This window comes from Oryzias latipes, chromosome 15 (assembly GCF_002234675.1).
Source record: "Oryzias latipes chromosome 15, ASM223467v1".
Taxonomy (NCBI): Eukaryota; Metazoa; Chordata; class Actinopteri; order Beloniformes; family Adrianichthyidae; genus Oryzias; species Oryzias latipes.
The window spans coordinates 20,394,111-20,420,270 of record NC_019873.2 but is presented as its reverse complement, the minus strand read 5'-3'; the positions used below and the strand labels follow the sequence as shown (position 1 = coordinate 20,420,270).

The following is a 26,160-nucleotide window of genomic DNA, read 5'->3' as shown; positions in this document are numbered from 1 at the left end:
ACAAATGGTACCAGAGCCACACGCATCAGGCCATGCTTGCACATATATTAAACAATTTGTGTGCACAAGAAGCTTTTCAAGTGTAAAATGATCACATCTGTCATGTTGAGGGAAGTAAAAATGTGTACACAAAATATTAATCTTCGTTCATTGTGTTCTACATTTACAACTACTCAGTGTTCTGCACAGATTGTTGAACATTTGCAATGTGCAAATCTGTATGTGACAATTAAGAGACTAATTTTTCTCTTTAGCAGAGTAGCCTTAAGTGTGTGTGCACTGATGCTACCAGAAACAGTGATTTATTGTCAATTGTTTCAGTTGGCTTTTCTTTTTTTTTAATTTTTTTTTTTCTCTTTTTGCATATGTAGAGTGTAAGCTGTCCCGACCTGGCCCCCCAGCAACTATAGTGACCATCGATGAGGAAAGCCCCAACGGTATGTACCTAACCCACCGATGTTTCTAAGCTATTTGATGCACTGCTGACTCTATAGAAAATTAAGTGTTGGAATTAGGATTCTTTTTTTGGCTTTAAGTGTTGCGCTGGTAATATATTTTATTGGTTCTCCTTATGGGACTGTTGAGCTTTATGGTGTAAAGTGTAGCGGCTCAGCTGATGATTAGTGTTCAAGGCTGGTTGTAAGAGATGCTTTGTTACGAACTCAAGTGTTGTTTTGATTGTTTTCAAAATTAATTATACAAAATTGTCATTGCACTGGGTGTATCTGTGCTGCTCTCTGAAAGTAAAGTGGGAATATATGCAGATGGTTTTCTGTACACAGACATGATGTGGAGTGGCAATAATTAGTTGTCTGCTCCCTGTGCAGGTGGTACTTATTGTGCTATACCTGTGCTACAGCTGTACAAGAATCACTGAAGGGTACATCAGACATGAAATGCTTGAGTGGGTCAGATGAAGCTACTCAGTTCTTTTGCTTTTTTCCCTCTTTCCTGCTACTTTTGTCTTTATGCCATTTCTGTCATACGTCTTTACTCCTCCCTCATCTCAAGGTTTGGCCTCTTTCATTTCCTCACCTTCTTGGCTCTCAGCTTTGAGGTTGGAGTGTTGTCATCCATTTGTAGATAAGTGGGTGTGTACTTGCCGAAATGTGCATGCAAGTAGTGGAGAATGTGTTCTGCTTTCTTGGGGAGGAGCTATATGTTCATTAAAAGGAAAGAGAAATTCTTCAGTCTGGATGGAACAGGTGTGTTTGTCTTACTTGGATCTCCCTGCAGATATCAGTGCTGCAGGTTAACTGAGTTTAATGATCATTTCTCACTCCAGACGGTATCCAGAGTTTATTTAGTGAGAACACTGTTTCCCAGATGCTCTGGTTCTTTGCAAAATGTAGCACCTCTAGAGCTGCGTGGCTCTGTTTAGGGGAGAGAAAATTTGTGTGAATACAGTGTATGCATCTATACGTCTCTAGAGTATATGGATAGTTGCGATTTGTTTTAAAACCAGGCCATCCATTTGTCAAATATCCCACAATTTAGACTGTCAATCAGTCTCAGCTTCTCCCTGCTCCATGTGTGTGCTGCTGCGATTTGGGCTTTGATCGATTACTGGGGGAATTTGTTTGATGGAGATAGCCAAGTCTGTTTGCGACAGCCCCCCCCCCCTGTTTCCATGCTCTGTACGAGGGATTTGAACTAATCTTTCTCATAAAGCTCTCATTTACCTGGGATATGGTTCCACTGTGGTTTGATTTATCCCTTCACAATGAAACAGGCCGAAGTCTTTCCTCCCCATAATGGAATGTAAAACAGGCGACTTGCTGTTGTTGACCGAAGCAATTATTCCTCTAAATGTGTTTCATCTCTTTCGCTCCATCAGACAGAAACTGTAAAAATAGTATGTAATAAGATTCATGTTATTCCTGAGGATGTGCTTTTATATTGTTTGCGTCATTAATTGCTAGGAAAAAAACTTAATCGCAGGTCTCTGTGGCTTTGTTTATCTGTTTTGAAAAGATAGACAACCAAATAATGATAGTATCTGCTTTCCACTGGTTTCTCAGAAGAAAATATTTAATCCAAAGTGCAGTAATCGAGCACATAAACAGTTTCCATGTTTGTTAAGACATTTTCTTTTATTATTTTCCTATCAGGTTTATCTTGAAAGTCCTACTCCATTCATCTTTTGATCTATTGTAAAAATGTTTCCAGGGATCTTTTAACTCCGATTTTGTCATTATTAGATAAAATAAAACAAACCTGTGTCATTTTCTAGGACATCCGAAATTCACCTCTGAGTTGTGGGTGAGGCTGTTGTGCAGGTAGTGAGCCTGCCTTCATTTTCTGTCATCCTTTTGTTTACACTCTCCTTCGAGTTTACAGCCCTCTCACAAAACAATCCCAACCTTACATTACCGGTGCAACAGTAATGTTGAGTAATATCAGAGCCCTCCATCCTTACAGTTTTGAGCCACCTGCCAGCTCAGATAAGGAAAACGAAGACATTCATGGATTTTGTCTTCTACAAGTGGATGCATCAGAATGGAGCGGCGCCGGGAGCTTGTATCCCACAGATTGTAGATTTTACACATAATTGCAGTCTTCATCTTATTTTTCTTTATATATGTCCTCTATCATGAGAAACGGCTACAGGAACGTGTTAAAAACACCAAAAACAGAATTTTTGCTGGAGTGGGTCTTTAAGTCAACAGGCATACGCTTGTAGACACTGGAAGTTAAGCACCTTTCCTTCCATTTTCAACTTGTGTTTTTATTCTGGGAGATCTTCAATCTGGAAAAAAAAAAAAAAAGAAAAGCCACACAGGGATAGGAGGCCAGTTGTCTAAAAGAAGCTTAACATGTTTAATTTATCTTCACTGCTGCTTCTGTAGACTCAGTGACAGGTGCCATACAGCACAGACGCAAGTCTCACTCACTTGAGAAGTGGGTTTTTATTAGGTAGAAAACGCTTGTTTTCTATACACTTCTTTGCTTATTCAGCCTAGGAGCTTAACCCAAAAGCATTTAATCAGATTGGGGAGATTTTATCTCATAACGTAGGGCCAACTGCATATGTGGAGAGAGAGACGAGAGGCAGAGATAGACAGTGGGTGTATTTTTCCATTGATAGTAGGCTTCCCAGGCAGCAGTAGGAAATCAGTATGTCAATAAAGGGGGATGCTGTCTTCTTGCTTTTATCTTCTCTTTGTAAATGTATGATTTGTATCAGCAGTTGCCTAAAGCATATGAGCATCTTCTCAGCCTTTCCTCATATCAAGCAGCAGTTTCTTATAAGAAATCAGAAGTGTGTCGCTAAAAGGTTTTAGTACTGTGAGGCTAATGTTATCATCTTTTATGCATGGATATGCCATTGTAGGGTAAATTAAAATATTAAAATAATAGAATGCAGTTTTGATTTATTAACATCAACCACTTAAACTTGCTGGCAGAAGACCTGTTTCAACCCCTAATGCTTGTGACAAACACAAGGTCACATGATTAGTTTATTAATAGCTATTTAAAGACAAACGAGGACAAAAATCGTCTATTTGGTGTTTTTAACATGTTCTTGTAACATTTTTTCGCAATTCATAGATAAAGAAAGACAACATTGTATTTCTTTATTTCTTTATTCAGATCTATGCAAGCAGGAGCAGATAAAAAAAACTTTGTTGGAAAAAGCTTGTAGATGTGATGTAAGACCTGCAATGGCAAGCTACAAGCTTCCTGTTCTTCTCCATTCTGATGCATCCACTTGCAGACAAATAGATCATGTACATTTCCGTTTTCCTCGTCTGAGCTGCCATCTGGCCCAAAACTGTAAGGCTGGATAGCTCCAATACTGCTCGCCATTTTTGTTTCACCGTCAATGTTAAAATGCTGTCTTTAGGGGCTCTAGGCTTGGGATGATGGGAAATGTGGCAAGGCTTACTTCAATGCCAAGTTCCCACCGACAACTGAGAGGTGAAATTCTAATGAACGACTGCTGCTCTCTTCACAATCTATGTCCTAGGAAATGACACAAGCTTTTGGAATTTATCTAAAAACGGCATCGACATAATTAAAAGACCATCAGGAATGCTTTAAAATAGATCAAAGATGATCAGAGTGGGACTATGAGTCATTACAAGAACTAAATTCTCGTTATTCAGCCATAATCATGGAAAAGAATGTATTTTTAATTGCTAGAGACTTAATCTTAAATGTAGGATTATTTTGTCGTTTAAAACATAAATACTTTGGATGCAAGACTGTTGTTTTATACATACCTCGGCTGCCTTTCCTTTATCACAGTCCTAAAATATTTGTTAATATATTATAACATCACCGTAAAGCTACAACTAAACTGGTTTTCATTCAGGCCTGTAAGTCTTATCCTGAGTGGTCCACGCAAATAATTAGAGGATAGAAAACCAGTTGATAACCGCACAACATGTTAAAACCATTGGTAAGCTTCCAGGGAAAAGTTCTCTAAAACAAAAAAGAAACTGGACAAATAATAACCAAAATGTGCAGATGCACAGATATGCAATTTTACTAATTCAACTCAGCTTCACTTCAGTTCACAGCAGGTGCATCACCAGCATAAGGCTATAAAAGTTAAATGTGTTTTTTGCAGATCACTGCGTAGCATCATTGCAAACAAAACTGTGTTGTATATTTAGCAGCTTTCATAGTATACATGTGTAGGTTGTAAAATAATATACTGGCAACTAGAAACTCAAGCGTAGTTGTTCATAGTGATGCACCTTGCATTTGACCATTTGACATTTATATTACAATACAGATATAAAGTAAGAACATCAACCATGACTGAGCACAGTGAACTAATGGAGAGCAGCAAGTATAATGAGATTGAATAAACTTTGGTGACATATAAGAGTGTTTCAGAGGTGCTGCTCTCAAAAGTTTAGCGTATTATGGTAAAAAAAACAGAAAAACATACTAACATCACTTTAATCTGAGCAGTGTTTTGCCTCAGTTGAATAATTTAGACATGATCAACTCTCATTTTTCCATTTTTAGCTTTAGGCAATGAAAAGCAAAAGTTTGTTAAAACTCATGCTGATTTTATTAAGTCTTTAAAATATGTTTGAAGTTGTTTATTTGTTTCTAAATTTATTTTCTTCCTAAGCAACCTAATGAATACCCTGGGATTGTTTAACCATTCCTCCAAAAGGGGACATACTGATGCTGAATGAGAAGACCTGGCAAACGTGTTAATGCCTTCCAAAGAAGTTCTATTGGAGTGATGTCAGACTTTTTTCCACACCAAACTCTCTCATGCATGTTTTAAAGATGTTGCCTTGTGCACTGTTGTGCAGGCGTGTTGAAATCAAGACCCCACCTTCTCTAATTCAAATGCAACAAAGTATCACATATTTTAGTTCATCAAATAACCACTGGGGTTTTTTAAGAAATACGATTTTTACACTTTAAACATATGTATGCATTTTTTTTATTTGTTTTACTTTTTTTTTAGCTATAATAGCTGTTGGGGAGGGTGTAGGGATAATACATTTGCGACAGCTGAAATGTGCCTATTATTTAGGGCTTTTATTTTTTCTGCTCAACATGCAGGTTAACTGGGCTGCATGGTTGTGCAGTGGTTAGCTCTCTCACCTCACTGCAAGAAGGCCCTTGTTCAAATCCCGGCTGCAGCTTTTCTAAGTGTTTGCATGTTGTCCTTGTGCATGTGTGAGTTTTTTCTGGGCACTCTGCCTTCATTCCACAATACAAAGACATTCTTCACAGTTTAATTGAAGATTCTAAATTGCCTGTAAGTGTGAGTGTGTGTGACTGTGTGTGATTGTGTGACCCTGCGACAGACTGGCGACTTGTCCCGGAAATTATTTGAACTGCTTTTTTTTTCCTCATGATTTTCTGAAGATTCTTGTTTTAGAAGTCATGTTCTGTGGCTCTGTTTTTTTTTTTTTTTTTTTTTTTTTACTTGTCCTGTCCAACAGCTGGGCAAACAGATTAGAGCTGAAGGCCTCTTGTGTTGGACATATTTTAATTTAACAACAGGGGTTATGAATCTTCTGACAAACCAGAGGTATGTCTGAATAAACCTCTTTTGTAATCGAGGCCAAACTTTATTCATTTTAATCATATCTGAAAATATTTTGTGTTGGACCGGACGGAAAGGGAAAGGAGGGAAGAAGAGAGAGGGATATTAGAGAGGGGGGGGGGGGGGTAGAAGGGTGATAATAGAAAGGGATGGGTAAAACCATGAAGCAGCATAAAGCAGCAAGTTGCTGGATGGTAATAATCATTACAGTGATGTTCAGATGTAATACAAGTCTATAGGGCGCCTGTCCACACACACAACCAAATGCCACAAACATACCTGTTGGCTCCAAAAACGTTCACTTGTCAACATGTACACAATACAAATAATGTTCACACACACATACTTATGCACTCAAACCAACTAGTGTGAAACATTTCATTCAATCACGCAAACTATTTGAGCAAAGGTGAGCTAACACCTTGAGTGTTAGTGTGAGCTAACACTCAAGGTGTAAGGCTAAAATGGATGATGGAATGTAAAAAGAAGGAGGGAGAATGCCCAGCCATCCCCACACCAAGACCCCCGCCGCAGCAGCTGCGGCAGCTAGAACCCCCCAACACCCGCACGGTAGCAGATAAAGAACAACTGCCCCCCCAGGCGATCACATCCGCCACCCACACCAGGGCCAGCAGGGCCGACACGGAGGCCCCCAAAGCCAGAGAGCAGGGAGGCATGGGGGGGACATGAGAGTGTAAGTTCCAGCCCAACTAGGAGAGCAGCCCCCCCGCCGCGATGGGAGGGCCCAACGCTGGGCCCCGCCCCAGAAAAGCGCCCACAGCCCCAGACGTGCACCTCATCACCACCCAAGAGTTCTGTGGCTGTGGTTCTAATTGAGTTGTGTATTTGTATTGAGCATATTCAATCTTGTGTTCAGGTCATGTTAAAGAGTTTAACATTTTTGTTCATGCAGTAACCACAGCTGCTTGTAATCACCGCAGCTGTCTCTGTTTTAGTTAATTACTTCTCTCATTAAATTCAAGTGCACAGTCTCAGTTGATCTTTGTCAGAGCTTTTGTCATATCACATTTAAATGTGTAAAATCTAAACTTGAATTTGACTGTAATACTTCTTTTTTTTATGTAATGATCTTGAACCGAATAATTTGTCTCGAAAGGGCAATACCTTCGAGATGGGAGGTAAAAAAAATACTCTGTCTTTTTTTTAATAACATTAGCATAAAAGTATAAACGTGTAACAAATATTTTTTTAATGAACATGTCTGAGGGTAAGTGAATGTTTGTCAATGAGCGGGGTAATGTCTCTGTACTTTTAAGATAAAAAAAAAAAAAAGCACCTGGAGCTTCAGCTCAGAGGAATGGAAAACGTAGAATAAAAACCATAAAAAACTATAAACGATAAAAACCAGGTAACCATTATGCCTTGTTTTTTTTTTTTACAGAAAACAAATAAATCTGTTACTAATTGGAATGATAAAATTTTCATGATATGCTATATAACAGATTTACTAAATCATACAGGTGAAATCTGCTGCTGTTTGTTGCAGAACTGATCAAAAGACGACCCCTGTTGACCACACTAACTTTCCCAGCTTTTAACCTAAAGGTTAAATGAAATGACACTAGTTTAAAAATCTTTATATATAAACAGAAATCTTTAGCTTATTGCTGGTGTTGTGCTTATTCTCAGATTTTTTTTTTTTAATTTTCTTATAGTTTGCTCCTTTTTAGATCTTGCTAATTGCAACATCAGCATTTATATGGAGTGAAAGTATGGGCATTGATGTCAAAGACTCTTTATCATAGTAACAATTATGACTGGGGCTGGTATTTTTTTTTTTTTTTAAGTTTAATGAAACCACTATCCCCCCACCCTATGTTGCATGTCCTTCATCCTTCAGGCAACTTTTTTTTAGCAACCTATTTTATAATCAGTCGCCACCTCTCAGTGTTTTCTCTTAATCTATTCTTATTTACTTATTTTTCAGTCTTTCTCTAATAAAAACATTTACCTTACTTCAAGGATTTGTTTTAGCCTTGAGATGTCTTGTTTCTAATAGTGGTGGATAATGATAAAAAACTCTTACAATATTGAAAGATCCTTTACTGAGACAATAGAAGTTGTCATAATGAAAGCATACTCATGCATGGAACCTTTAGTGCTACCCTGTTCTAATGAGAACAATGTGATATTTGACTGTCATAGCAGGAATGCGGAGGACGTATTAAAGCTTAAAGTGAGGTGAATAACAGCGTTTCTGTTTAACAGTTTTTTTTCCCACTTAAACATCATTATATTCCTTTTCTACAATTCTGTAACTTACTGACAACGATGCTCAGGAAATACTGCGCACACCAGAAGAGGAACAGCAGTAAAATGACTCTGCAGTTCATTTCAATCACATAAACTATAATAATACAGTAGCTTTAGTTCACAATTTGAGTAAATGTAGTTTTGGAAGTATTGTTGCTGTTTACAGCTGCTGATTTAACACCAAACATGCAGATTTCACATTTTAAGGTGTCCAATGAGACTAGACAAATCTGAAAATAGGCCCTTTAGAAATAAGTCAAACATTTTTTTTTATCACAATAACAGGTTTTCTTTAAATAAGCAATAAAAATCTGCCAATGGGGTAAGGAAAAGGGTCTTACCAAGGATTCTTATTTTAAGAAAAAGATTCTAGTCAGTAAGACGTGTTTTCTCACACCAAGATTATTTTGCTATTGAAATTTTGCTTTATTTTGCTTTCTTGATACAATTATTTTTCTTGCAAGACAGAAAATAAAACAATTTTACTTGAAACAATGTTTTTTTTCCACTTTCATAAGATTTAGTCTTTGCAGTGTGTATGTCTTTATAATAATTGAATCTGCAGAGTTATAACAGTTTTAAAGTTATGCTTTTGTGTTACCCAGTCTTAGGGATTTTATTTAGGTTGTTATTTTTTTTATTATGTTTTACTTTTTGACTATGAAGTAGTTTATTATGCAACCAGGAGATTAATTAACCATATGTCCTTTTACAAATTAAAACTATAAAGTGAATCAACAATGAGTTTTTCACAGCACTGCTGGGGCATCGATGTCTGCCAGTTGGTTCATTAGTGGCTCCACATTGCCTTGAAAGTCAATATGTCCTTGGCCAAGACCCCACACTAAGTGTGGAGAACTTTTATAAGTTTCTTTAGGTAAAAGGGTTTGCTTAAAGACTGCATGTAAATAGTGTACTTTCTGTACTGATGGAGAATACAATAATTAACTATTTGGCTCAAGTTGGCAGCAGTCCTGACCTTAAGACCATAACTGCTGCTGCACAGTTTGCTTGCTGACAGCCGCTTAAAGACCTAATGACTGAACCCTGTTTCTCTCTGGACATCAAATTTCGAGAACGGTAATACTCCGAAATACTGAGTACAACATTGTGACAGCTGCTTTACTAACTACTGCTACTAACATAAATGTAAAGAAGCTAAAAATAGGACAATGCAAAAGTCAAATATTAGTTTTTTTGTGTTCCACTTTCATTGCAATAATGTTACCATCAAAAATATGGTGATCACTTTCAGCTCATTCCTTTGAGGGTATAGTAAATCCACAGAATACAAATGTAATGGCTTCTGAAAGGTAGACTTGATCAAGAGCAGTAACATATCCAGCAGGTTTAGAGGTTGCTGCAGGTTATAAATGGGTTAATTGGATAATGACAAACACAGCAGGTGGCCAGACATTGAGTCTTGACAATCTCTTTAACTGCTTCGGGTTTACAAACATGGTCACTCACTGTGACCATATTGTATACAGTTTATATTTACACACACACACATGTGTATATATATATACACATACACACATACACACACACACACACACACACACACACACACACACACACACACACACATGTATTCTTCTTCCTTTTTTTTCACTGCCCACACGAAATTCTCTTTAGGGTCCTGGGGGCAGCTGAATCCAAGCTTTCAGCAGATGCCAAGCAGATAAATATTTAAAGATTTTTCTTAAACCGTGGAAATCTGCAATATTTGTACATAGTTTTCCCCGAGTGTGCTGATCCAGGATTTTGGTCATTCCTGCAGTGTTTTATATTTGCATTTTGGTACAAATAGAAACATATGGCAAACACCTCAAGTGGCAATAACCCAAGTGACTTAGTTGATTGCGTGCATCAATAAATGTGGTTCTTTTACAAAGCAAGCCTTGTTGTCTTGTTGATACTAGGATTTCAGCATTTTCAAAGTATGCATGTATGTGTTGAAGTGTGTTGGCAATCAATTCTCCACTCAATGCATGCCCCTGTGATTTCCACATTTTTCAAGTCAGTTTCTCCAGATGTTTCACCACTTTGCCGGTGTTCCACAGTCATTCTGTCGCACATTTTTGTTCAACTGCATGATCACATCCAGTTATAATGACTGCTAGGTCATCAATATATAATTAGAGTGTTGCTGAAAGGCGGGGATTAGTGCACAACACCTGCTCCTTGAGGATTAGAGAGCAAAACAGGAAGGAGGGATATTAATTGAGGTTGAGTTATATGCTTTGTACACAACACTGTGACAGCTCCAAACATGTCGACTGTGCCCCTTCAAAGCCCTTAAGTAAGACCATTTAACACAGTGTGCTTTCCAGGCACTCTGGTCTTTATTAGAGTGAAGGTGGCCTTCGAAATTGCCAACCTAACTGCCTCCATTCTCTTAAAACAGAACAAGTATTTTATTTTTTTACTCTAGAGGTGCTATTCATAAATTAGTCTTTAATGTGCACACAAAGACTGCAATAATAGCAAATTGCAGTGATAAACTACGCTCAAAACCACTTCTGTTCCTATTGTTAATCATTTTGGGTTTATTCCCATTAGCTAATGCAAAACAAGGATTTTGTTTTTAATATTTTCATGATCACACTTGGGGTTTTGTTTGGGTGCTTAAAAATCAATGAAAGACACTCTTTTAAAAGAAAATCTCATCTGGGTTATGTTGCTTTATCTAATTTAATGTGTTTATCTTTCAACACAGAGGATCACAACAGGATAAGGAAATTATCTGTAAGAAGGTTTCAATTTTTTTTATTTTTCAGTAGATTTTTAGACTTGATGGTGAAGAAATAGTTGTTTTTTAAGGAGGGATTTCAGCTGGGTTTTTCTCCAGAATGTGTTGGGAATTACACATTAAATGAATGTCGTTATTACAGAATCATCTTTTCTTATATTTACATTTCTCCAGAGGGAGCTCAGTACAGCTGTACAGCAGCTTTGTTTGTGGACAGACTGTGGAGCAAACAGATAATTATATGGTTTTTTTACAATGTACTGTAGCACAAATTCCAATATCTGTCATATTTGTAAAAAATGTCAATGAAGGTTTAAATAAAACAAAAAAACATAGCGTTTGCTTATTTCTGAAGATACAATTCTTAGACATCCTGGCTGAATTTTTTTCTTCAGTGTGTTGTAGAAAAGCTCAAGTCATATTTTACATATATGCTAATCATTTTTTTAATACCTTTTTAAACCAGATTCCAAGGAGGCATGCAACATAAAACTGGATTGTTAGGTTTATTTATGATTGCCGACTTTTATTTCTGTATACCTCCAGCTATAATATGTAGAGCATTCATTAGTTAATTTCAGAACATTATAATTAGATAGTGGATTAGTTTAATCCTCTTATTAGGCCGAGCAGACACTAAAATAATTGGTCATTCATTGCTCAGGTCCCAGACTCATTTTCATGCAACAGAGAGGGCAGAGTACATGCTGTTCAACAGTGGAAAGGTTGCTGATGAGATTAAAGCTCCTGATGAGTTCATAAACCTGAAACCACACTATTCATGTTTGTCTGCAACGCCTTTATTTATATATATGTATAGTTTTTTTTCATTTTGATTGGGTTAGTACCTAATGTGTAATGACCAGCTGTTCTACCAAAGTCTAATTCTCTCATCTAAAGGGATCTTCATTTAGATGTTAAGTATGGATTGGAATGTAAATTTTATTCACTCTAAAAATTCTCACGTTCAAGTTAAATAATTAAAATGGGGGAAAAAATTGTAAGAAGAACATGTAAAATGTCAATTTCATGCATTTGTTCTCAATTCAACATGGAACAAAAGCTCTCTTGGTTTATTCTGCTTTTAGGCAGCTATTCCTTACAGTTTGGGAAAGTATCACAGGTAGATAGAAATGGTAGAAATGTATAAAGATGGCAGGCTCGTTGTTGAGGATCAGTGTAGACTCTTGATGCTATTTTCTGAAGTACACAACATAATAGACAACCCACCCGGGGCACGGTGTGTTTTTCAAGCAGCAAAGTTCCTTCAGGCGGGGCTTCTTGGCAGGATTTTTACAGGGAAAAAAGGGTCACTTCTGCATTGTTCAATTTTGATGTACCTTCTTAGGTCAATATGATATTTCTGTTTATTGGAACATAATTTGAATTGTATTGACCCTCATGTAGCAACAAAAAAGGCATTCACAATAACTTTGATGCCCATTTTTCGGATATTAACGCAGTTTAATTATTTTTCACACAAAAATCCCATGTGTAATTGACTGACTGGAAAGACATTTGGTATAACATTTATGCCAAAATACTGCACGTTGGTGTCATGTGGCGACGCTGTTAAACAAAGAGCATCTTAAAATTTCTCAAAAAATGAGCAAGAATGTCAAAAGAAAATTCAAAAACTTGTGTATGAATCTGTTTCTGAATAAAATGAGAATGTTTCATTCCTATAAATCTCTGGTGAGGCCACCTTTACCTGGGTGGATGAGTCATTTGTCAATAACAGACCTGTTGGTTTGAATCCTGCCTTCCATGTACCCCAGTGTCCTCAGTAAAGATGTCTATTTCCTCAATGCCCCTGACATCTTTACCAGTGTTTGTGTGAATTTATAGAAGGTAATAAAATCTCTAGGAGATTCTGTAAGAATATCTTTAAGATGCTTTGCTGCTCGTAGCAAAGCTCCAGTGCTCTTAAGCCATATTTCATTGTTTTCTATTATTCATACTTGTTTGTTTAGTTACAACTGAAGGAGTAAGTGGTATTTCGTAAAGGCAGAGATGAATGAGGCTTTCTGTTTGTAAGTGGGTGGAGTACTACTTGTGGTTAGGCCAGGACATCAAATTAATTGTGAAATGTAATGTTGTAGACATAAAACCACTCATTTAAATCATCCTTTTCCACTTTTTTAAACATTTGTTAAGAATGTTTTGACTATTTTACATATTTATTGTAACACAAATGTCAAACCAAACTAGTTTTCCAACACAATGGGAGGCTAATTTATTTTAGCAAAACTGATTTTCAGAACGTTAAATAATTTTTATATATTTATTTGTCACAGAAAACAACCATTTGCACTTTAAATTTTTATTTTATGATTTTATTAAAGATGGATCACATTTCTTTGAGAGGGTTGGGTTATTGATGGACAGATGATTTCTTTTAAGTTCATATGTTCACACAGGTAATCTTTTTGTCATTTGATTTAGCCTTTTTTGCTTCTATTTTGTTTTGGCATCTGAAACTAATCAATTAGACATTCTTATAAACTTACCCTGAAACCCTGTCAGAAGAAGTCATCAATATTTATCCACATCCATCACTTTTGGTTGCCAGCATTATTGATATTTTTTGATAAAAGTAACCCCTCTGTGTTGTTCCTGTGGGATCTGTCCACTGTGAAGCCCAGATCAGAGCCACGTCTGAGCATGACAGGAGTGGAAACAATTTTTAGGCCAGGAGATTCATGCCCAACACCAAGCTGCTTCTTTTGGAAGCAGAGAAAACTGGATAAATGGAAAAGTAGTCTAGATTCTTATAGCCTAGTTTTTAACCAACTTCATGAATGTGGCATAGAAAAATCAAGAATTGAAATAGGGATTTTAATTTGTGTTGTTCAGCTTATTGACTCTGCTTTTTATAAAACTTTATTTAAGAATGACAGACTAAAAAACACACACGTTTTTTTTCTCACGACGAACAAAGTCTCCTCCTGATCACAAATAAAATGACCCGTTTTCTAGACTAATCTGCAGTTGAAAAATCACTTTTAGGTGTTTATTATCACCAAAATCTAAATAACATTTAATAATTATTGAATAAGGCAAATATGCAGTCTAAGTGAGATATTCTGGAGATCTTTTCTACAATGCTCTCCTAAGAAGACACTGAGCTGTTCCCAGATCACCTGAGACGTCTAGAGGCTCCCCCCTGACGACATGACCGAAGAGGCTCATCAGGAATGCTTGCCTCTAGTATTCTTGCCTGTTGTATTCTGCTGCAGTATCGCAGCTGTCCTGAACACTTCAACTGACAGCTCTAACTGAAGAACAATGGATCTACGGTTTTATCTGTTCATTCATAACCCACAGCTCATGAAAAGAATCTGAGTTTTGTGGAAATTTGAGTCTTATTTTCCCCCTTTGCTGCCTCTTCACCATATTGTGGACAGATTATGTCCTTTAGTGCCTTTTCACTTCACAATTTAACCCTTTTAAACTGGAGCTTTAACATCAGTGTTTACATTCTTTTGACCACTGTAACTCTTCAACCATCGATGCAGTTAATATCATTCCAGTGGATTCTAAAGGGGAAAAAAGCAGCTTTGAACTAATACGTAACACAATACTGTAGTGAAAGTGAAAGTTTTTAAAGCTATCAACATGAAACAGCTGATTCTGTCATGGAGAAAAATGACTTTTCTTTTTCACAAAAAGCCACTTTTTTTGTGTCAGAATCGCCTGATTCCCATTGATATCGTGTGAACGATCAAGGTGATATGGTATGTCAAAGAGTCATTTAGGGATTCCTGACAACATCTGCTGTGTTAAAGAATGAAATACCTCAGCATCTACAGACTCGGAAATGAGAGTCCTATCCCTTAAAGTTCACAAGCTGTATCAAAGGTATTAAGAAGATCTCCAAAGTACTTCTAACACAACCTTAAAAGATGCCTTGTTTTTGTCATAAACTCCCCACCTGCACTGAACACTGTTGATAGAGCTCTACAATTCCAATTTTAGATGTCTCAACAGTTGGCCAAAATCGTTTTTGAGCCAATCGAAAGCCATTCGAACGACAGCTTTAGGTCTGCAGTGGACGTTTGGATAATTTCTCAGTCTGGGGCCTGTTTCACAAAGGAGGTTAAGTGTAAACTCTGAGTTCATAAACCCGGAAATCAGGGAAACCCTGGGTTTTCCGTTTCAGAATCGGAGGTTTGTCAAACCAGAGAAAGCAGAGTAAGTCAAACCCGTTTCTGAAAGAGAGTTAACTTTTACTCGGAGTCAGTATCCATGGTTACTTATGCTGTGAACCTAACCTGGTCGGGAGCAGGTTTTATTCTCCAAACTCGAAGTTTTTGCCGGTCCCCTCCCCTTTTTAAAGACGAAGCACTATATTTGGCTTCAACCTTCATTGCCCACATTTCCGTCACGCGATCTAAGTGACAAGAATGGCTTGTCCTTTTTTGGAGGACCCAATAGATGAGGAGGCTGCATTAATTCGTAGAGAATTACATTTACGTCGTACGAGGATTTTGAGACCTCGACTCGATGTTTTGTCATTTCCCCATACGTTTTTGTTTGAGCGTTACCGTTTTTCGTTGCAGTCAATTACATATACAAAATGAAAACAACATTAGGTCTTGCTATGTAGATGTTTCATATGTCAAATATTGTCAACAAAGCCTACATCCATGACATGCTCACATTTGACCTGATTGAATTATGTTTTTATACTTCATTTTTAGCTGCTGCCATGTTTCTTTTAATTCCTGCAGGATTGCATCTACATGAAAATGAAATCAGGGACATTGAATTAGATTAATGTAACAATTACTTTTTGGAAACACAATTTTCTAGCACTGCTTACTTTCTTAATCCCATATAAACCTATACCACTTGATCAATACAGGGGTAGTGTTGCAGCGTGTGTGTGCTGAGCGGGGTGCAATCCACGAGAGACAAGGGGAGGGGCGATTGCAGGTGCAGATGGGGGGGGGGGGGGTGAGCACGGATGAGGAGGACGGAGAAGGTGTCATTCCCAGAATAACTGTTTTGGAGTCATTCTTATTCCGCTCTGGAGGTTGAGGGTTTCCAACGGGAAGTGAACCCCGAAGGAGAATTCCCTTCAGCCCTGAAGGAAATCTCCCCTGCGCTTTTGACCACGCACGGTCGGAAAGACGAGAGAAAAGAAGGAAGTCTTTGCGCAGCGAAAGGTTCAACAGTAGACAAAAGTTCACTTTTAAAAACACAATTGCATGTATTAATATTAAAATGACCAACGTTTGCTAGAGGGGAAGGTTAACAAAAAAGTCCTCTAAACATTACCGACGTTAAATGCATTTTCCCCCAGATTGGTTCTGTACACTATGCAGCATTTCATGCAATTACACCAGGAATAACACTTCAAAAGTACACCTAAATATCACCATTTTTTATTTCACACCTTACGCTATTTAAAAGGTTATTACAGTCAATATTTATAACAATGATTTAAATGCAAACTTAGGCATTAACTTGAGCAGCTATGTTTTCCACGCTAACTGTCTCTGTTTTGCAGATGCAGCGGTGTTGCTTTTCTTCTGGAATATGTTCTCATATTCACTGCAACTCTGCAGCAGCACGTCAAGTTCAGCTGGCGAAAAATACGCAGACCTCTTTGTTTTCACGGTTGCCATGGTGACTCGTGATATCTGCGCTCCATTGATAATGGCTTCTTATAGACGCGGTGCGCACGCTCACCTCCGAATCAGTCCACTCAGAGTTGATTGATCTAACGCGGATCAGCTGCTCTGAAACTGAAAACTCAGAGTTGTCAATCTCTCGATTGACCAACTCAGAGTTCAGGTTTGACCTCAGAGTTGGTTGAACCTCCTTTGTGAAACAGGCCCCTGGACCTGTTCCCTGACCCAGAAATCCTTTTTCCAGTCCGGGGGAGGGGGGGCACAGTTGAGCTTAGCTACAAAATTTGTAGTGAGTCTTTGTAGAAAGGTGCCCCAAGAGCAGATTTAAGTACTTGAGCAACAGATTGCCAATGCGATTAAATGCAATAATCTAAAGTCAAGTGTTTATTTAAGGTTGTCGTTTTGATCAGCTTTGACATAAACAGTGAGCAATAAGGAAAACATTTTATAAGATGAAGATGTAGTGTGGAACAAATGTGTATTTTTCCTACGTTAGTGTGGTCCTGGTCTTTCTGAGGTGAGGTAACCACATGAGGCCTAACTGATCATTTATATTTGCTGTCTATTTTACCTGTTTACTCCATGAACAGATAGGACTCCACATGAGTGTTCTTGCTCAGGGTTTAATTGTATTGTTTATTCAGCTAAAATCAGTTAGCTGAAGCTATCTTATTGATAAAATCTGCTGGGAACTCATCTACGATGATGTGAGACTTAATAATAGTCATATGAAAATAATATTTCAGGTGAGTGCTGCCAGAAATTGTTCTTCAAGCATTTGAATTTTAGCTTTTTTTGTTCCATTTATGCCTCATGAGTAGTTCAAATGAAACACATTCACTAACGTAAAGTGGTGGCATTTAAGAATTTCCTGACATAAATGTCTGTCTTACTGTAAAGCAGCTCAATCAAAATAAAATAAAAATACATCCAGCTTAAGAACATTTTAGTAAAAGCACTGAGGATGAATCAAAGGTTTGTAAAGTCTTGAGTGAATCCAGTTAAAGCAAGATGTTACTTGACGATCTTTACTCCTAAAAATAATCTGCAGACCAAGGCATTTTGTTAAATGATACAGACAGGTTTAGTCTGACTAAGATGGAGAAGATGTGGTTGGGTATAGTGGGAGTATTTCTTGTCAAAGTGAAAAAGCTGTGGTTCAATTAATTTGAGGACGCATGGAGCTCCTAGTGCTTCCCTTGTAATATTTGCAGCTTTGTAATTTAAAATCTGAAACTTTCAAGAAGATGTAGTTCACCTTTCAAGTTACTCGGGCAGATGTATTTATAAAAAGCGTGTTTAGATTAATGTGTTGGCAGCATGCGGCTCTTTGGACTTGAAAGAATTAAATTCTTTCAAGAATCATTTTTCAGATGCATTTTAGCCCACCTCAGGCAGATAATTATCAGCTCTTTTGATCACGACACGCATGCATGAAAGCTGGACCACTGCAAATAAGAAGCACTGTCATTAATAAAAGGATGAAAATGCTTAGTAGATATTAGATTTACAATGTGAAAGCCTTTATCACACCTCCATCTATGCTCCTTCTTGAGGATCTGAAGGTGCAAGTTGCTAATGAGTGGATGAGTTTAGCTGCTTTATGAAATTATTAAGTGCAATCTTATGTAGGACTGCATTCATTGGACACAGTAAAACACTGCAACCATCATTTACCAACATACAACTAATGTCATGATAAATCCTGTAGGGACTTCAGTGTTATCCACGTTTTCAGACTCAAAATTCCTGCAAAGCTCGGATACATCTGGTGTAGGTTTATATCAGTGATCCCCAACCTTTTTAAGTCGGTAGGTAAGATCAGTTTAATGTCAGACAATATTTTCACAGACCGGCCAGCACAAGGTTCCATTTTCCTTTAACTTTTGAGCGGAAAGTTTATCTTCATCCCCTATTAAATATCTGCTGCTGGTTTAAGTTTTACTGTAGATTTTGTGTAGGAACAGTTGAGCATGATATAGATTTTCCCTGAAGCCATAACTGTCAAAGTGGAGGCTAAAAAAAAAGTTTCTAAGGTGTGGTGAATAAATACAGAAAAAAAAAGGTTGCGAAAAATTGTATTTTTTAAAATAAAATGACAAACGTGAATCTCCCTTTTAACATTTGACAGACAATTGCTGAATATTATGCAGAGCGGGCTTGGCATTTGTGAACAACCATCGCAATAATTTATTTATATATATATATATATATAATATAATAATAATATAATATAATATAATAATAATAATATATAATAATATTTCAAGTAAAGACTCCTGTTTTTTTTATCTTTTGAATTCAGATTTTTTTTTTCTTTGAGGTTTAACGCTTTTGTTCTGTTTCCTGATAAAATAAACTTTCTAAGTACGTTTGTTTTTATTTATTTGTTCTTATTTATTTATTTATTTTTAAGGAGAACATTTCAAAAGTGTAAAATTAGTATTAGAAGTTACACAAATTAAACTTCTGAACAGCTGGAGATTTTTTGAGATGCATCAACTATCAAAGATGATGTAAAAATAATCTAACCGTGCCAGTTGTTTGGCAAATTGATTTTTTTTTTAAAGATAATCCTAGCTGTAGAGTTGAGGGTGCTGTCTCAGGGAAGAACTCTTAGAAAAACTCATTTTCTCTTCGCCGTACCTTCCTTCTGCTCTGTGTTGGCTAGGATTGGCTTAGCAGACTTGGTTGTTTGGCTGATGCGCGAGTGCAATTCTTACCTCATATACTTGACTGCAAAATAGATTGGTTGGTGGGAAAGTGCAACACAGATGGCACACAGAAACCTAATATTGTAAGAAAGATGCTGTTTTTTTTCTTTGTTTTTTTCTCTGTGAACATGAGATTAACCCGGAATAGTTTATAGCAGTGGTGGCATTTGCCTAAACTGTACACATATCCTGTGTCAATTTGCAGACCTTCGGTAAAGATGCATAATGCATAAAGATGTGCCACTACGCCATAAGGATCTTTAATTTCATTATGGAATACTTTTGGATAGATTCAAAAAGGTTGATGGATTTAAAACCATTAAAATTCATTTGATTTTAATTGATTCAGTTCTACGAATTGTTCAAACTTTTTTATTGGTAGACATCTGTCAAAACTATATTTTTAAAATCTTTGACTTTGTCTGCATTGTTGTTTTTAGCTAAGAAAGCATGAACGTTTTCTTCACAAATGGATTGCAAAAGTATTGTTTACGTTTGCTCCTTTTGTAATTTACGTCATTTTTCTCAGCTTGATCTTTTTAGTGTTGGCCTTTAACCACATGTAACTTTAAATAATAGAGTACGCTTCTTGCGTAAGTGATAGATTCTTGGAAAGGCACCAGTGGTTGCTGGGTCATGTTGCACAGACCAACTGCTTACGTATTCATTTATCAAGTGGGGAGTTGAGGAGTCAACCCTTTTGGGCATCTGTAGGAAAGGTTTCCCTAAAAACTGTTGTGATTAAGTAAGTCCGCAGTTGGGTCCTCTCCCTCTGGGTCGGCTGCTGTTCAGCCACTGCAGCTCTAGATGGGGACCTGATCACCTCTTAGCTGTGGTGGAGCGGTCCCCGCCTGTGATGCTGCATTTGGCTGGTTGTGCGTCTGTTCACATAGAGGGAGGTTCCAATTATCACGATTCCAACAACTTGCTTTTGTGCTCAGCCTATTTCTTATTTCTTATTTCTCATTGTCTTTCCCCATCAGTAAGGGGTTGGGATGTGTGAAAGGAGTGGAGGGCTGTGTGTAGGTACTGGGAAGGGGCCTCTATTATTTATTTATTTATTTTTTGTGCATTTTTATTTTAATTTTTATTCTTGTTTTTATAAAATTTTGTTTTGTGTTAATGTAAAGCACTTTGTGTTATGCTTTTATATGAAAGGCGCTTCATAAATAAAGTTTGATTGATTGATTGATTGACTGATTGATTGAAGTAACTCATGGCTTTATGTTCACCTAAATACTGATGCTTTAAGTTCAGCCTGTAGTTTTTGTTTGTAAAAGCCCTGGAATTCTTCCAACATCACTATTTTAACAATGTATCCTAACCTTTTCTTACCTTTATACTATCACAATCAGGGGTGTGATGATTCACTTTACTAACAATTTGATTAAATGTGAAAAAAAAAATATTAATAACAATCAAATACTGTCTACACTGAAGCAATCTCTGTCTTTACAGGAACGGTATTGGTGGAGAACATGCAGATCTATGGCAATGCCCACGGTCCAGGCAGAACCATCTCATTGACACTGCTCGACAACTATGATTACTGGGTTATATTAGAACCAGCAAGGCAGAGACTCTACCTCAACAGCACTGGGCGCAGGTTGGATAGAGATGTGAGTACAAAAGCAAGGTTTCCTGTTGGCGTTAATTAGAGAAACCTTTGTTGTTTTTTTCATTCATTTTTCTGTTTTTGTCTGGCAAGGATGTCTTTTGAATCAGTCCTATTTAAATACTTAGCTTGATAGGGTATAATTTTACACTGTATAATTTAGTCCTTTTTTAACAAGTTAAATATATTATTTCTAGTATATCCGACCTTGTCATTCTAATGTGTTTGCACATTCTTTATTATAAAGTACATTTAAACTGCTTTTTCAATAATGTGAATTTACCACCGTCCCAAAAAAACTAAAGAAAAAAATTGGCATTAAGTAACAATAGATTTATGGTAAAACACTATGAACATATTAAATTAAATTTGTAGCATAACCGGTGTTTAGGATTGCAATAGTTTTCAAAGGTATATTTAATACATTTGTAGTGTTATACTTCAGTTTTAATAACTGATAGATACTGTAAAGTTATAGAGAACAGCAAAATATATGCAGTGATTGGGATTTTTTGTGAGATAAAATGGTAATGCCTCAGAAGTGCAGATGCATCCTTGCATAATGTGATCATTTCACCTCCCCAGGATATCAGATCAGAATAAATGGTGGGATATTTGGTTAGAAATGTGGAGTGAAGAGGGGGTTAACTCATCAGAGACCATTTAATACATGCAGTTAAATTAAATTTAAAGCTAAGAGGTGTGAAGTGGATGTTGAGTGGGATGCAGATGTTCAGAGATATAAATTTGAAAGAAAAAATGTACTTGCAGTAGCAACAGCGGAAAGTGGAAATAGAAGAATAAGTAGCTACTGTAGGTTTATGGCCTGTTAAATTCTGTAGCTAAATTTAGGTGATTTCTGACAAGAATTGCTTACAACAGTACAAGTTATGGCTGAGTGGGTACTTGAGTAGAGCATGTCATTGTCCCCTTATACAGAAAGTTTTTTTTTTAAAGTATATATTTCTTATTTTATTAAAAGGGTTTATAAAAGTAACTTTTTTTTCCTCCTCTGGATGGTGAAGTGGGAAGTGGCACTTCTCAAATTAAGAATGCCATATTATTGGCTTAAAACTGCACTATAGGTTCTGCTTCACGGAGTCTGTCTTCACTGTCTTTCAGCCCCCCAGCTCTATCACCTCGATTGTTGTCCAGATCCAGTGCTACAATGAGCTGGTTGGCACAGTCATTTACCACGAGGTTCGGATTGTTGTGAGAGATAAGAATGACAATGCCCCTCGCTTTCAGCACCCACACTACTATGTCTCGGTAAATGAGGTAAGAAGGCCGCTCGTCCTGCTTATCCATTAGGATTTGTAACTCTGGGAAATGTAAGAGCTGTCCGAACATCGGCAAATGATCCTGATTTTGGAGAGAAAAGGAGGCAGTCAAGTTAAAAATGACTTCAGTCTGTATTTTTTCTGCAAATGCATGGGTGAAGATCCTGTCTTACATAAATTATCAGCTTTAGTGTAATTATCTGTTACAGCGTCTTTGCTGCATTCTCTGCCTAACTGGTAGAACTAGCAGCTAGATAATTTACTGAATTTTGAAGCTTTCCAGTCGTGTGTGTCTGATATTAAACTTTAAATCCCTGGTGGGTTCTTTGGTCTTTTGTGTTCACGGTTTGTGCGCATTGTGTGTTGAAAATTTCTGTCACAGAGCGTTAACATAACCATATGCAACTGTCCCTACAGTATTGTGATTCATTCTGCAATGCTGTCAACTCCCCAGAACAGTATCTCCTGCCTGCTGTCTGCTCCTGTGGACTTTGCTGAGGGCTCTGGGGAGCAGCAGCGGTTCTCAACTTACTTTTTGATACTGTGTCAGGATTGCACGGAAGCTACCAGACTGCTGCTGGTGGCAACGTTTTTTCCCTTTTGGTTTTATTGTATGTTAATGGGATAGAGTGGCATATGAATTGACTTTCTGCTGTTGGCTGATGTGCTCAGAGGGGGAAGCCTAAACTGTTGACATGTCCTTTTTTTTTAACACACTTTTATGTTTTCGTGCAGCTCACACCAGTTGGAACAACCATTTTCACTGGCTTCTCAGGAGATAACGGTGCCACGGACATTGACGATGGGCCAAATGGACAGATAGAGTACAGCATCCTTTACAATCCAGGGAATCCGGTACACTGACCAGCCACTGAATAAAAAATAAAACAAGTATTTTATACGCTTCTTACTAATTTATGCTTTTTTGTTCCTTTTCTCGTTTGCTCAATTTAAGGAATCCAACAGGACAGTGAGAGTTGGAAACACTCTTTCAGGAACCATCCTTCTGGCAAACAGACTAAACTACCAGGAGATAACTCGCTATCTGGTTTTGATCCAAGCCAGTGTAGGTGTTATAACCTTCACTCACTCGCAACCATTTTGACACTGGATTTTAAATGGGCATTGATTTTTTTTTTTCTTTCTTTTTAATAAGGTTTGACTATTATCCACTCCCAAATCAAACAAATTCAAGTCAAAAGACATTAAAATATAATACATGCACTTTGAAGCTTTTTTCAAAATTGTGATTTATTTTGAATTTTTCTTCAAAAAAACAAACTGCATGTGGTCGGCAGCACGGCCAGCACTAAACACTACAAGAAAACAGAAGAAGGGTTCTATGTAATTCCAACACTCGTAGACGTGTTGTGGGATTAAAAATGTCGGAAACGCTTTTGGACGAGGGATCATTTAGTAGTGGATTGACAAAAAACGTCAATGTTACGTTAAACCATCAACATGCACACTTTTAGATATATTTTTATCTTTTGAAGAAAAAATTCTGTTTGGCAAAGAAACTAACCTTCAATTAGACTCACTTGTGTTGAGAATTAAAGGAAGGGATTTGCACTTCTTTTAAGATATCCCAGACTCTTTTTTATCATGTGAGAGGGCAAACTTGTTTTTGTGAACCTTCCTTTCCAGTCCTTTTCTAGTTGCTTATTGCCCACATTAGCTCTGAGTGGTCAGGTCAAAATGTCTCATACTGTGAGGCAATGCATGATCTTATTGAGTTCTTAAACACTCCTTTTGGGGTACTTTAATTAAAAAACAGTTTATATTGTAAACTATCTTTCAGATGCCATCTCATGGGATGCAGAATTTTTTTTTTTTTTTTTATATTCATGACCACACTTAACAGATCAGCACGGCATCTTGAAAACCCAATAAATTTAATAGTTCTTTATACTTCTTTTTGCACTCCAGCAAGTAGATCTGAAAGAAAGTTTTCAAAGTCGCTGAAACCCCAAATTGACCTATACCATTTACTGCCTTTCATATTCACTTCAAAAGCTGATGGATCAGTTACCTCAGAACACTTAGCTATCTTCTTATCCCTTCTTCCTGCTCTGCAGGCATTACTTTTTTTTAATTTTGAAAAGGCTACTCTGGAGCTTGGAGGCTCTTGAAGGTGCTTTTGGACATAAACTTTGTAAGGCTCTGCCTATGCACAACAGAACACATTCCTAGGCTTTTGTACAAGCTCGAGACTTTGTTTTTTTGTCTCTGTCATTTTTGATTAGTGTGTTGTTAATATCACTTTTTTTTCTAAGCTCTTTTTTTGCAGCACTTTCCTCAACTGTGAAGAGAGCACCCAAACACTTTTTTACAGATACACATCAAATGTTTTCTCCTCTTTAGATGAAAGAGCATCCCGAATCTTTTAGGTGGCATTAAAAGGATCATGTTAACATGTTAAGAGTTTAATAGCCTTAAAAATCTAGATCATTTAAGAGGTCTGTCCCCTGTCATGTTTCCCTCAATGCTATTAGACATGAAGGCAGAATGAACCAGCACAACAGAGAAACATTCCTCAAACTTGCTTAGAATCGTCGCTAAAAACAAGAGCTTTAAATTAAAAGGTGACTTTTCCTGTTTGTCTTCCAGGATCGTGCTCCTTACCCCCCCAACAGATTAACAGCAACCACAACTTTGACTGTGGACGTCCTGGATGGAGACAACCTGGGCCCCATGTTTCTACCTTGTATTTTAGTGAACAACACTCGGGACTGCACTCCTGTCACTTACCGCACTGCTATACCAGAGCTCACTGAACCGGTAAGGAATCAGGCAGAGAGGCAAGTGTGGCCACACTTCCCACCCATCATTTTCTATTTTTGAATGAATATTTAAGCTATGTATATTGCGTTAGCTCTTTTACACACTTAAGATAGCCTTAATTGTCATTGAACCTTTTTGCTCAGATGGAAAGAGAGTAAGGTTTCACTGTCTTTGCTCCATCCATCCTGTCCTTGGGGGATTTTGTTTGGTCTCCTTTTCCTTTCAAGGTTTAACTAAATTGAGTGTTAATGATCACTGAAGATAATAGAAAGAATGAGGGGGAGAGTTAAAAGTGGAACAGGATTTTACTGCATTTGTGCCAATAACAAAAAAAAAAAAAATACCGGCAAATAACTAAAAAAAAAATCTGTGTTGACACCCCCCCCCCCCTTACACACACACACACACACACGCACACACAATTTCAACAAGTAATTTATTAGGTATTTTTATGCAGAAAATAATGAATGAAATGAATAGCTGCTGTTAAATGTAACATGTGAAAGGCTCAGAGTTAGGATTTTAATTGCTGTGAGAACTGAGATTCTCCTGTCCCTCCCACTCTGGAAAAATGCTCAGTAAATGAGTGAATTGCAAATGCAAAATTGTCTGGATTTTGAAGCCAATACTATTATTTTTGCCCATCTTCACAATTGCAAACACATTGTTTTATGGTCTAAATGAAATGACTGCATGGCATCAATTCATATCTTGCTGTGAGTGAATTTGCCTTTATAATACTTTTTTCCCCCTTTTTGTTTATACTCCATTGTGAAGGAAATATTTTGTGCATTTTGTTGCTTTTTCAAGTATTTACCTGAAATAGACACAGCACATCTAGATAAAGTGGTAATTCCTGATGTGAAAAGTCAAAGTTGCTGATTTTGTTTTACAGAGAACAGCAAAAACCCAATGTGTGTGTTTGTGTACTGTGCATGTGTAGATCAAGTTGAATTTGACAGGGTCATATAGTGAGTCACAGCTGCTCTGCGTTCAGCCTTTCTGTTTAGACTTTGTGCTTGTATAATTTATGGTAAAAGGATTGCCAAGTGCTAAGCATGCAGGACCTGC

The 26,160-nt window shown here is 37.2% G+C and overlaps 1 protein-coding gene across 8 annotated transcripts in view; it reads left to right on the top strand.

The window, feature by feature from the left end:
• pcdh15 (protocadherin related 15) overlaps positions 1-26,160 on the top strand; it is a 238,136-nt gene that overhangs the window by 110,158 nt on the left and 101,818 nt on the right. For all 8 annotated transcript variants that reach the window (XM_023962996.1, XM_023962995.1, XM_023962992.1 and 5 more), the window contains 6 exons: positions 372-437; positions 20,869-21,029; positions 22,148-22,303; positions 23,041-23,160; positions 23,261-23,371; positions 24,916-25,086. In XM_023962996.1, coding sequence (XP_023818764.1) covers positions 372-437; positions 20,869-21,029; positions 22,148-22,303; positions 23,041-23,160; positions 23,261-23,371; positions 24,916-25,086 — 785 coding nt within the window. The remainder of the gene's footprint in view (positions 1-371; positions 438-20,868; positions 21,030-22,147; positions 22,304-23,040; positions 23,161-23,260; positions 23,372-24,915; positions 25,087-26,160) is intronic.